The 12,280-nt window shown below is 42.0% G+C and overlaps 2 protein-coding genes across 6 annotated transcripts in view; both read right to left on the bottom strand.

Moving 5' to 3' along the window:
* The window catches only part of DDX50 (DExD-box helicase 50), a 32,784-nt gene extending 30,226 nt beyond the window's left edge, over positions 1-2,558 (bottom strand). Inside the window, exon 1 of one of the 4 annotated variants that reach the window (XM_058696535.1) lies at positions 2,364-2,558. In XM_058696535.1, coding sequence (XP_058552518.1) covers positions 2,364-2,453 — 90 coding nt within the window. In that variant the 5' untranslated portion in view covers positions 2,454-2,558. The remainder of the gene's footprint in view (positions 1-2,363) is intronic. The other 3 variants (XM_058696536.1, XM_058696538.1, XM_058696539.1) reach the window with 3 other exon arrangements.
* Positions 2,559-3,442: 884 nt separating this feature from the next.
* The window catches only part of STOX1 (storkhead box 1), a 59,065-nt gene continuing 50,227 nt past the window's right edge, over positions 3,443-12,280 (bottom strand). Inside the window, exon 4 of one of the 2 annotated variants that reach the window (XM_058696534.1) lies at positions 3,443-3,644. In XM_058696534.1, coding sequence (XP_058552517.1) covers positions 3,620-3,644 — 25 coding nt within the window. In that variant the 3' untranslated portion in view covers positions 3,443-3,619. Of the gene's footprint in view, positions 3,645-10,015; positions 10,232-12,280 lie in introns of those variants that run through there. The other variant, XM_058696533.1, reaches the window with a different exon arrangement.

The following is a 12,280-nucleotide window of genomic DNA, read 5'->3' as shown; positions in this document are numbered from 1 at the left end:
TGCAACTTTACTTCTAAAATGCCAAACTGGTGACCAGTGTTTTAATATTTGCAAACAGCAAAAATTATTTGGCAATTTAGCACTTCAGAATTACCTGGTCAAATGTTCAAAATAAATTAGGTAATAGTTATTAGTGGTAACAAACACTACTGCCACCAAAATTTTGACCATGATTTACATAAATTTTACAAAGTACTTTCACATACAATTTTCTCATCCACAAAATGGAGATGTTGTGAAAACGGAATAACATATGTGAAAATGCTCTGTAAACAGTAGAGCTTTACATTAACATAAATTATACAGTTACATGTTATATATTTGATCTTTCATTAACTGAACTAACCCACATCTCCCCAAATCAATAAGTTCCAAAGAAAAACAAGGTTATTTACAGAGCCAGCCTTGGGGTTAGAAATGCTTTGGGGCCATGTACTTGAGGGAAATGAAGCAAGGTAAAGAGAGGCCTTTAAGTCCAAGCCCAGAGATATCGCAAGGTGATGAAATACACTGTTCCACATCAGATCCATAGTGCTTGACACTCTTCACTTCCTTGGCTTCCATGACACTCTATATTCCCTCCTTATCCTCTTACCTCTACCCTAATGATTCCTCTCCCGCCTCCTTCTGTAGATGCTCCTTAAGTCTAAGTTCTCCGTGTACGCTTTCATACCATTTTCATGGTTTCAACATTTCCATGATTCCTTCCTCCCCTGCACTCCAGTTTTGAGAACACACGGCCCAGCTTCATAGTTCTACAAATCCAAATCCGTAGTTGTCGTCAACTCAATGCCAGATCACTACCCAAATGCTCTGTGTTTGTTAGCTGGTACTCTGATCTGTTTCCAAATCTTTAGTTATCCCTCACAGTTAAAGAAAACTCAACAAGTATTTCTGGAGAACGTACAATGTGAAAGCCATCAATTTACAAGAATGTACTAACGGATGGACAAATATATGGCCACTTACCTCAAGAATCTTTGGAAACATTTGAGAAGAACACACAAGAAAAGTGAGCTAACTTTACAAAGCAGCACAGAATAGATACCAATCGAATGATAAAGACGGCACTGGAACAAGACTTCAAAGGGGAATGAGATTACTGGATGTGTATACTGGAGTGTTTAGAAAACACATATAAACTAAACCTTGACAGAGAGACAGGATTTGAATGCAAAAGGAGAGGTATTTCAGGAGGAGCCAAAATTAAAATAACTGCTTGGTGATTCCACTTACATAAGGGATCTAGAGAAGTCAAATTCACAGAGACAGAAAGTAAAATGGAGATTGTTAGGGACTGAGGGGAGTGGGCAACGGGGAGTTGGTGTTTAATGAGAACAGAGTTTCAGTTTAGAGGATGAAAAAGTTCTGGAGATGCATGGTGGTGATGGCTGCAGAACAATGTGACTGTACTTAATGCTACAAAACTGTACACTCTAAGATAGTTAAAATGGCAAATTTTATGTCGTATGTATTTCACCATGATTAAAAAAAATAACCGCTTGGCTGGAATGGCAAAGTTTTACCTTGGTGATAAGGTAAGGTAGGTTCTGCTCTCTGGGGCTATACAGAGTATTTTCATTTTTTTTGTCAAATGTCAGCCTTCAAATACAGCTTCCTCACCCACCTTAGCTCTGTTTTCTTTTCTCTGGGTCTCTTTTTTTTTTTTTTTTTTTTTTTTGAGGTTTAGGGTGGGAATTCTCTACAACTCCTCTACGGGGTCCTTGAGGGCAGGGACTTATTTAAATCCTGTGGTGCCCAGCAAAGAGTGTGGCACAAATTAAGCTCATTAAACACTACTAACAGTAAAGCCTACTAGTAAAAACAACCCACACGATCTCCATCACAGCCAAATCCTGGGAATGTCGGCTGTGACACTCTTCCTTAAGCCTCTAGAGACTGGCTCTCGAGGTTTGTAAACCTAAGATCGCTTTCCCCAAGATTCTCGCTCACAGGTCGGGCTGACGGAGAAGTAACACATATTCAAGGCAACCATTTTCTTAACCATCTTCTAACGCGGCCAACAAGAACCAAGTAACAGGCCTCGCTGCTTAAGCAAGGAGAGGAAAGAAAGAACAGATTCCACGGCGATGGGAACTTGAGTCTGCCCATCTCGTAGTCGCCGACGGGAAGGGCTGAGGGAGCACTGGAGGCCCGGCCAAAGCCTAGTGCAGCCCTTCTCCAGGTTCGGGGTGTGGAGATGGGAATGGTTCCGGAATGACCATTCAGGAGGGACGACGGCTGCGCGAGGGGAGACCCTGGGATGCTCCGGCCAGGTTCTGACAGGCCATCAGATCAGAGACAGCTCCCCTCCCCGCCCAAGCCGGCGCAGCCCAAAAGGAGGCGCGGCCCATCCAGCGCACCTTTTGCCTCTCCTTCCTTTGGCTCTCGGTCTCCTCCAAGGGTGCCTCCAGCTCCATAATGTCCCCCCAGAGGAGTTTCCCAGGCATCATTCGCCGCCGCCGCCTCCTTCTGGGCTCGGTGGCCACAACCACCTACGGGCAGCGGCAGCGTGAAAGGAAGCGGGGGCAGGGCGGCCGCCCGGCCAGGGCCTACGTCACTTCCGGGACACGCACCGCGCGGCGGGGAAAAATAATCCCGGATACTCTCGGTTTAAACTCATCCTTTGCTTTGCAACCTTCCATCCAATGAGTGTGAGCGATCTCGACTGGCCCACCCTTGTTCCAAAGTGATTGGCTGCTAGGGTAAAACCCTGGCCAATCTCCATAAAGGATGAGCAAACTGATTAGCATAAAATGATGCGGGTTTTCTTTCCTCGCCTTCTCTCCCCCTCCCCCACTCCGAACAGTCTTCCTCGGCCCTGCGGAGTCGCTTTGGGGCTTTCCAGGGAGCACTGCTGGGGCTGAGAAGGCCCTGAACTGCGGCGGAGAGGGGCTCGCCCGCTGCGGGATGGTGCGTGGGCAGGCCCGAGCAGGACCGGTGGGGAGCGCCACGCGCCTCCTCGCCATTCGCCGCCGGAAGCTGCAGGTCTCAGCCCGCCCATTTCGGGGTGAGGCGTTAACGTCTAACGGCTTTGCGCGAAGCCGGCAGTCCGGCGCTGTTGGGAAGGGGTTGGTGGGGTCTGGAGTGGGCTAGGGGGGCTTGAAGTGAGGGTCAGGGCTGGACAGTCGTTTCTCAAGTCTTAAGTTTTAGTCAGGAAATAGGTCCTGGTTCATTTTAGGTTCTTTCCACACTCCCCAGTGACTGAGGGGAAACTAAACCCCGAGAAAGGGATTTACAGGTCTGAAGACACAAAAGCAGTTCGTGGCATAGTCAGGACTAGAGAGAACGCTTCTGAATCTGAGATCAGTGCTCTCTTGCCACACCAACATACTTTGTTTCGCAAAGCGTTTGGGGGAAGATGCTCCCATGAAATAATAACTAGGAAAACTCGGGAGAAACGTAGAAAAACAAGCCTAAATGTCTTCGACAGATGACGTAGTTGCAGTGAATAAAAGGATTTTATTTTATTGGAGATTAACCGCCCCTAAATTACAACCTCGTACAAAACTGGAAACCTTTCGACAACACAAAAGGTTGATTCCTTAGCATACTTCTTTTCTTCCGCCACTGGTGCCAGCTGGTTAGCGTTCTTTTTCAAAGCCATTTCTTTATCTCTTCATGATCTCTTCACCTCAGCTACCCTTGAGTGGAGAATGAGAACCCAAACTGAAATTGTAGGTGCAGGGGCACTTCACAACCACTTGACAATTTCTAAGACACCAGCCTTGTTACCTCGGCATCAGGCTTGTGTCTTAGCAACATTACATATTGCTATATACATCATGGAGTTGCCCCAAACTATCGGTCCAGAATAGCTGAAACCACAAATGATTGCTACAGGCCTTCTGCACTATTGTGGATTGGCCTGAAGTCAAAGGACTGTGTATCTAAAAGTCACCTTATGGGTTCCATACTGTGAACAAAGAGTGTCCACAAAAGATAGTGGAAAAAATGCATCTCTCTCGAGTATGAGAGTCGCTGTGCATCTCTAGATGTAAATCCTTTTCTACCATTCTTGTACACCCACCCCAATTCTACCATTGTAAGGTCTTTGTAGCCCTACAACAGAGCATGAGGTGCATAGGAACATGGAGTGGATGTGGCAACTTCACACATGTAACATTGGGAAAATAATAGGAACAGATGTTAGTATGTTGTGGTTAAAGACCAAATATAGATGAGGTAAAGTTTTTAGCTCCTCTAGATTATATTTTTGGCATTCATTTTTCTATCAGAGGTCTTACAGAAGGTATGGAAATAAAAAGGACTAGACTGTTCAACTCTCCCTATGCCAGAGACTAACAAGCATATCAGTGTTTTTCAGAATGACCTGTGATTTAGGACATTCTACAACCCTCGCCTTTCTAAGCCCCAAACTCCTTGAATCAAATCTCTGTCTGGTGTCTTAAACCAAGTCATAAGTAACTTCCCAAGCTGTGGCTTAGCTGGAAAAAAATTAGGTACTACCAAATTTGGGTAACTATATGTTCTCCAGGGACCTCAACTAGAAAACTTGGGAATGGTAATGAAGGGATGGAGAATTCTTTTTTTTCTTTCATATTTGTTCCCACTATAACTCTCAAGAGATTTGTATCTGATAATAAAATCTATTGGAGAGGACATGAAGGAGTAGCATAATTTAAATGTACAAGTAATTCAAAATATAATATTAGAATATGTTTATTTTCCAAAATATCTTACCAAAATCACTGATATAATTTCTTAAAATTTAAGAGAATACCTCATCTGCTTCCCGATTCTATAAAGATTTATCTTGCCTTTGGCTTCAGCTCCTTAAACTCTATGACCTTAAGATATAAAAATAAGAGGTCTACGACCATACTACCCTGAACATGCCCAATCTTGTCTGATCTTGGAAGATAGAAAGAGGACTTACACTTGCCTCTCTCTGGTCCTTCTCAAGCCTACAGGGCTAGGGGTTTTTTTTGCTTTTTGGTTTTTTTACTCCATAGTTAAAAAATAGAAAGTTAAAAAGAAAAAGTCATTTTGCATCTGCATTTCAGTTTTATGTGACAAAAGGAACTGAACTACCATGCTTAAATGTTAGGACATGGAAATAGTTTAAGAAGCAGTTATAAATTGATGAAGAGACACTGTTGCATAGAATAAATGTTTAGAGTATAAAGAAGTAAGGAGAAAAAGAGGGAACAGGACATGTTTCCTCCATTGCTAGCCACATGACCTTGCCAAACTCAACTCTAAAATCTGGTCTTTTGCAGGGTGCCTGGGTGGCTCAGTCGGTTAAGTGTCCGACTTCGGCTCAGGTTATGATCTCGCAGTCCACGGGTTCGAGCCCCGCGTCGGGCTCTGGGCTGACAGCTTGGAGCCCGGAGCCTGCTTCGAATTCTGTGTCTCCCTCTCTCTCTGCTCCTCCCCTGCTCATACTCTCTCTGTCTCTCAAAAATAAATAAATGTTAAAAAAAATTTTTTTGAATAAATAAAATCTGGTCTTTTTGTTAGTAATGTGGGGACAAATACGCCTTCCCTGCTGGTAGTGCAGGGAAATTGGGAGGATCAGCTGATGAACCAGTACTGTAGAGAAGATGATATACAGAGCTGCTTACATTTCTACCTTTAGGTCAAGGTTTTAACAGCCCCGAGGAAGACACAGCTTTGAACACATTTAGCACATGTACACTTAATGTATGTAGCTCCTAATTCAAAGGTGGAATTTTTTTTAAGGTTTTATTTTTAAGTAATCTCTGCACCTAATGTGGGGCTTGAACTCACAACCCCAAGATTAAAAGATTAAAAGAGTCCCACGCTCCACCCACTGAACCAGCCACGCACCCCTGGGGGTGGGGGTGGGGGGAGACCTTTTTAACTTTTAGAGAGAGGTCTTACTGGTTTTTTAGCCAATTACTTTGTAAATGCTTTGAATCAAATGGTGGAAGAGTAGTGACATCAGCTACCCAGAGAGGGCACTATTACCCAAAAAATGGAAGCTGCTACTACTAATGGAAGCTGCTTGCATCTAAGGTTTAAAAGGAAGACAGATCTGTAGAGGCCAGCAAAGTAGTCATGAGTTTTTGATACCCACCCCCCCATTCTTGCTACATGACTCCCGTGTCTCTCTTCCCCACTCCATTTTGGCAGTAGTCTTTCTCCCGCATTCCCCCAAAGCCTTCTCAGCTGTAGGAGGGATTCTCAAAATGTAGTCGTTACCAGTTTTCAACACTACTACTGTTCTTGTTCTCTCCATTGTTTTTCCTGACATATCTGACATTTTGAAACCTCTGTCTGCTAAATTGCATTTAGTAATAGACTCATGATCATTCTAATCTATAAATAAGATACAAATGCAGCTTAGCAATGTCACACCAGCATGTGATGGTGTTCTATTACGGAGCTGGTGTAATTTCAGCCACTGCCAAAGAAACTTGATGTTTTAATTAGTAAGGAGTTAAGCAAAGGAAATATACAATTTCTATTAGAATCTTTGAAATATTGAAAATAGCTTGCAGAACCCAGCTACTCTCTGAGGATTCCTAGGGGTCTGAGATCCCAGATGAGAGAGGATGATCTTGTATGAAATGTCTAAATTAACCCATGATTTGCATATTTTATTCCTATAGCATCAGGCATAATATTTCCTATTAGCCAAGACATAATAACTCCCCAGGCAAATCCAGATTTGGATTGGGATGAAATTTCTTATAATCTTAATTTAGGGGCATCTGCGTGGCTCAGCCAGTTAAGTGTCTGACTCTTGATTTAACAGCTTAGGTCATTAGGTCTCAGTTCATAGGATCGAGCCCCATGTCAGGCTCTTTGCTGACAGCAGCATAGAGCCTGCTTGAGATTCTCTTTCTCCTCTCTGCCTCTCCTTCCCTCTCTCTCAAAATAAACATTTTTTTAAAAAAGAATAAAAAATACTTTATTACAAAAAAAAATCTTAAAGGATTGAATCTCTAAATGGAGGAATTCAGGACAACCTAGCAAAAACAGGAGACCTATATAGAAGGCCGTGTATTTAGACCAGTTTTGTGAATATATAAATATATAAAAATATGCATACGTATATTTATAACAATATCAGGTGCCTCCTGCGTTGGGCACTTTGAATAGATGAGCCTTAGATCTTACAACAGTTCTGAAAGGTAGATATCATTACAGATGAGAAAACTGAATCAGAGAAGTTTGGAATCTCTCTCCATCACACAGCTCCCAAGGATTGTAACTGGGATTTAAATTTGTCTGAATCTGGGGTGCCTGCCTGGCTCAGTTGGGTGGGCATCAGACTTTGGCTCAGGTCATGATCTCATGGTTCCTGAGTTTTGAGTCCCACAATGGGTTCTGTGCTTTGTGCTGACAGCTCGGACCCTGGAGCCTGCTTCAGATTCTGTGTTCCCTTCCCTCCCCCCCCCCCCCCCCCCACAACGTGCACTCTGTCTCTGTCTCTGTCTCTCTCTTTCTCACACATTAAAAGGAAAAAGAAAAAAAAAAGACAAAACAGGGGCACCTGGGTGGCTCAATCAGTTAAGCATCTGACTTTGGCTCAGGTCATGATCTCATGGTCCACGAGTTTGAGCCCCTCATCGGGCTCTGTGCTGACAGCCCAGAGCCTGGAGCCTGCTTCAGACTCTGTGTCTCCCTCTCTCTCTTTCCCTCCCCTGTTCATGCTCTGTCTCTCTCCCTCAAAAATAAACATTAAAACAACAACAATGACAACAACAACAAATTTGTCTGAATCCTAAACTCAGGTCATCATGCTACCTCAAGGGAACCGTCATGCGGAGGAGAAATCAAGAACTAATGTCATCACACACAATATTGGGGGGGGAAAATGCAAGCCACCTATTTAGAGAATAACCTCCCAAACAACACGCATACCCATCTTTAATATCTGTTGTCATATGTTGTGTTTTAGAAGAAACACAACTTTTAGAAGAAAAGTTTTATTGGTCTCACAATAGGTTTCATTTAATACATCTAGAGAATGTCATAATGCATCCAGTGGCAAAATTAGACGGATTTCATTGGTCCCTACATGTGACTAGAGCCACAAAAGACTTTGGATTCCTCATTCTGTTAAGAAACTTGTCCAGGTCCAAAATCAAAGATAGAATGAGTTGTTGCTGCTCCCTTTTCCAAGGAGTAACAAGGATAGTACAGAAATGGAGAAGTGGAAGAACTCTGGAATCTTGCAGGAGTTCAGTGTTTTGTAGGATCCTCACTTCATCTTTTTCCCCCCGCCCTTGAGGCATATTTGACCTAAAACCCTCACTGAATCTTATAAGAACAAAACCTTACAGTCAAGAGGAATTTTTGGGACATCTGGGTGGCTCAGTCGGTTAAGCGTCCAACTTCGACTCAGGTCATGGTCTCACGGTCCGTGAGTTCAAGGCCCACATCAGGCTCTGTGCTGACAGTTCAGAGCCTGGAGCCTGCTTCAGATTCTGTGTCTTCCTCTCTCTCTGCCTCTCCCCTGCTCACGCTCAGTCTCTCTCTCTTACAAAAATAAACACAAAAATTTTAATTTAAAAAATCATCTAGTTCAGCTATCCTGTTATGCTAAGTATATACCAATCAAAGGATCACCAAGTTTCTGCTTGAATACCCTAAATAATGGGAAATGCTTTCATTTATAAAATGTCTATTTCATCTATGGGTAGTTTTGACTAGTGGGAAGTTCTTTATCTGAGCTGAAATCTTTATTCTAACTTTCATTCACTGACGATGATTCCAAGCTGTCACACCTCCTAAAAAAATGCCTCCCACACAAGGCCTTTCTATACAAATTACCCTTCTTGCTACTTTGCCCAGGGTTTCAAATGTCCTTGTGACCACAGCTGATCTTCTTGGAAATGCCATAATAGGTTGCTCAGAGCCACTACAAGCCAATAGTCAGAATTGAGTGGGCCAACCACTACTTTTGTACATGGGCATATGTGACCTCTCCTTCTCTGTACTCCCCCAGAGCCTGGAGACAGCTCTCTATGGTGCCAAGCTTCATCTTGCCTTCACTGTTATCTTGTCTTCACTGGTGAGAGTTGGAAAGAGGCACCCTCCAATCATTCAGTCATGCTTGAGATCTAAGGCCTTGACAACCCTTAGAAACCTCTCAGAAGAAACATCCCCTGAACCATAAGTCAGCATTAGCATCTATCCAATATGCTGAAACCAGTCCTGACTGCTCCATATTCCTCAAACCTGAGAGAACGGACCATTCCACTACCTGCCTGAAAAGGCCAGCCAGAAAAAATTCTGGCAAAGCTGTCTAAGTCTTAGTGGAAATAGACCAGATGTAAATGAACTATCATCCATCTTCCATCTTTTCTCTAAATCTCTAATTCAGAACCTCCTTGCACTCACGAGCCATTCTGCAACCATTCTGCTTCCTTTCTATCTCTGCCCTCTGAGAACATCCTGATTTCTCACTGCCGTGCTACAGAGAGTGCCTTGAAAGGAGGAACCAGAAAAACAGTAGACCCAGTTGCTGCCACACGTATTTTGGACATTGCCAGTCAGTATGATGTGGGGCCATCTGTTCACGTTCAAGGTGGTTGCAGAAAAGATCTTTGGCAGCAATGACTAGAGAGAAAAAATTCTTGTTCCAAAGTACCCAGTACATCTATATAAACTTTGATAATGATAGAAGACTTTAGTTGCAAACAAAGTATCTATGCAACCTTAATACACTATTTTCGGGAGTTTTGTGTTGAAATCTGGTGAAATCCACTTAACATAAGAGTGGATTAGTGTAGGTAGAGAGATTCACTACTGAGTATAGTAAATTAGCATCCTATGTACTTGGGAAATTAATGAATGTCTGAAAATTTGAGTTAATCACATTTAATTGGAAAAGGACCATGTATTTTATGGTTTAATTGCAAAATAATCTGTATATTCCCAATAAGTTCATAGTAAAATAATCTTTTAAAAAAGCTTTAAAATGTCAAAAAAAGGGGATAAAACAGCAACTAGAACAAAATATGTAATGAAATTAACAGAATCTCATACTTGGCTTTAGAGAATTCTTACATATTCGGTTGATTAAAATATTCTATATTAATGCTGTACCTTTTTACCAAAGAGTTTCCAAAAGAAAAATAAGAATTAAACATTTATGACTGGAGTTAGTTGTAGTAAGGAATTGGATGTGAGTGTTTGACCGCTCTTTGTGCCTTCAATGTTCTGCAGAAAATTCTGTCTTCTTTTTAGTCCATCCAAAATGACTGAATTATTAGATGCCAGACTCTGTGTCCTAAAGATGTTAAAAATAACAGAATTATTACCTTCCAAAGGGGACTGGGCTTCTAATCAAGGCATCATACCTTCACCTGTTACTTTGAAGCAATATAACATTTTCTAACACTAAAGCGCGCTTAGAAGTTAACCTTTAAAAATCTAAAGTGCTCCTTATACTTTATTTTTTAATGTTTATTTATTTTTGAGAGAGAGACAGAGAAAGAGCATGAGCAGGGTAGGGCAGAGAGAAAGGGAGACACAGAATCTGAAGCACGTTCCAGGCTCTGAGCTGTCAGCACAGAGCCCAACGCCGGGCTTGAACCCACCAACTGTGGGATCGTGACCTGAGCCAAAGTCAGATGCTTAACTGACTGAGCCACCCAGGTGCCCCTAAAGTGCTCCTTATATTTTAAAGGCTTCACAATAGCACCTCAATTATTTGGCAGCTGCTTTCCAAGAAGTTCATATTTTTTGAACATCTTCTCAGATCCAATATCAAGTATATTCTAGTCAGAAACAGTAAGTTCCTTGGTGGCTGGCTGGCTTAGTCAGAAGAGCGTGTCACTCTTGATCTTGGGCTTGTGAGTTCAAGCACCACGCTGGGTGTAGAGATTACTTAAATAAATACACAAATTTAACAAAAAAGAAAGAAAAAGAAATAACAAGTTCCCTAAAAAACTCTTCTCTACAAGTGTAGTAACCCATACCTTCTTGAGTAATTTCTTTTTTGAGACGTCATATGAAAGAGAAAAGCTGACCATAGCATTTTTCATATTGACAAGATTCCTTTCTAAGGAGCTGTAGGCTAGGTTAGTCCCCTGTCTAACACATCTGCCTTGCTTCAGCCAAGTCACATTACTATTTGGGCATTTTGCTTTTGACATTCCCCTTTTCTCACCTTGCATCCTCTCCATCACTTGCTCATTACAGTAAGATATGCCTTGGGGCTCCTAGGTGGCTCAGTTGGTTAAGTGTAGGACTCTTGGTTTTGGCTCAGGTCATGATCTCATGGTTCCTGAGACGGAGCTCCACATCAGGCTCTGTGCTGACAGTGCAGAGTCTACTTGGGATTCTTTTTCTCCTCTCTCCCTCTGTCTCTGCCCCTGTCCTGCTCTAGCTCTCTGTCTCTCAAAATAAATAAATAAACTTAAAAAAAAAATAATAAAACTACTATCACCATACTTTAAAAAAAAAAGAGATGCCTCAAAAATGTATCCTCCAATAAGTGTCCCCCCAAACATTTCATTACTCTTAATTCCACATCTCTTCAGCAATTACAGAGAGTTTCCACTTCATTTTTTTTTTTTTAAAGTAAACTCTACCCCCAATGTGGGTTTCACCTGAGCCAGTCAGGCACCCTCCACTTTGTTCTTGAGTTCAATTCGGCTACTTATGTTTTGTTGGTCTACTCAACTAAAGTGCAAATTTCCTATGGGTAGCAACATCTTGTGGGTCTTCTCTGTCCCTCTAATTCGTAACAATTATGGCACAGAGTTGATATTCAAATGCTATCTTCCCTTCCTTTTCTTGATTATACTTATAAGTCTTTTAAGAGAACCATATTATACGCAATTTTTTAAGAAATCAAATTTCTCGGGGCGCCTGGGTGGCTCAGTCGGTTAAGCATCTGACTTCAGCTCAGGTCATGATCTCACAGTCTGTGAGTTCGAGGCCCGCGTCAGGCTCTGTACTGACAGCTCAGAGCCTGGAGCCTGCCTTGGATTCTGTGACTCCCTCTCTCTCTGCCCCTCCCCCACTCATGCTCTGTCTCTCTCACTCTCTCAAAAATAAATAAACATTAAAAAAATTAAAAAAAAAAAGAAATCAAATTTCTCAGGATTTCACAAATTTAAATTCTCATTCATATCCTTGACAAATAAATTCTTGCATGTCCTTGACGTGCAAGTCAAGGAGCAATTGCCCTTACCTGTTTTGGGTTTGATTTTGTTTTTGTTTCTGCTTTTTCTTTTTTTTTTTTTTTTTTAGCAGCAGGCAAAGGTTTATTAGAATATAAGATTAGAAAGGAAGAATAGTAGAAAAGCTCTCTTTACAGAGAGGGGACATT

This window comes from Neofelis nebulosa, chromosome 13 (genome assembly GCF_028018385.1).
Source record: "Neofelis nebulosa isolate mNeoNeb1 chromosome 13, mNeoNeb1.pri, whole genome shotgun sequence".
Taxonomy (NCBI): domain Eukaryota; kingdom Metazoa; phylum Chordata; class Mammalia; order Carnivora; family Felidae; genus Neofelis; species Neofelis nebulosa.
The sequence above is the reverse complement of the archived record's forward strand: the minus strand, read 5'-3'. Positions and strand labels throughout refer to the sequence as shown.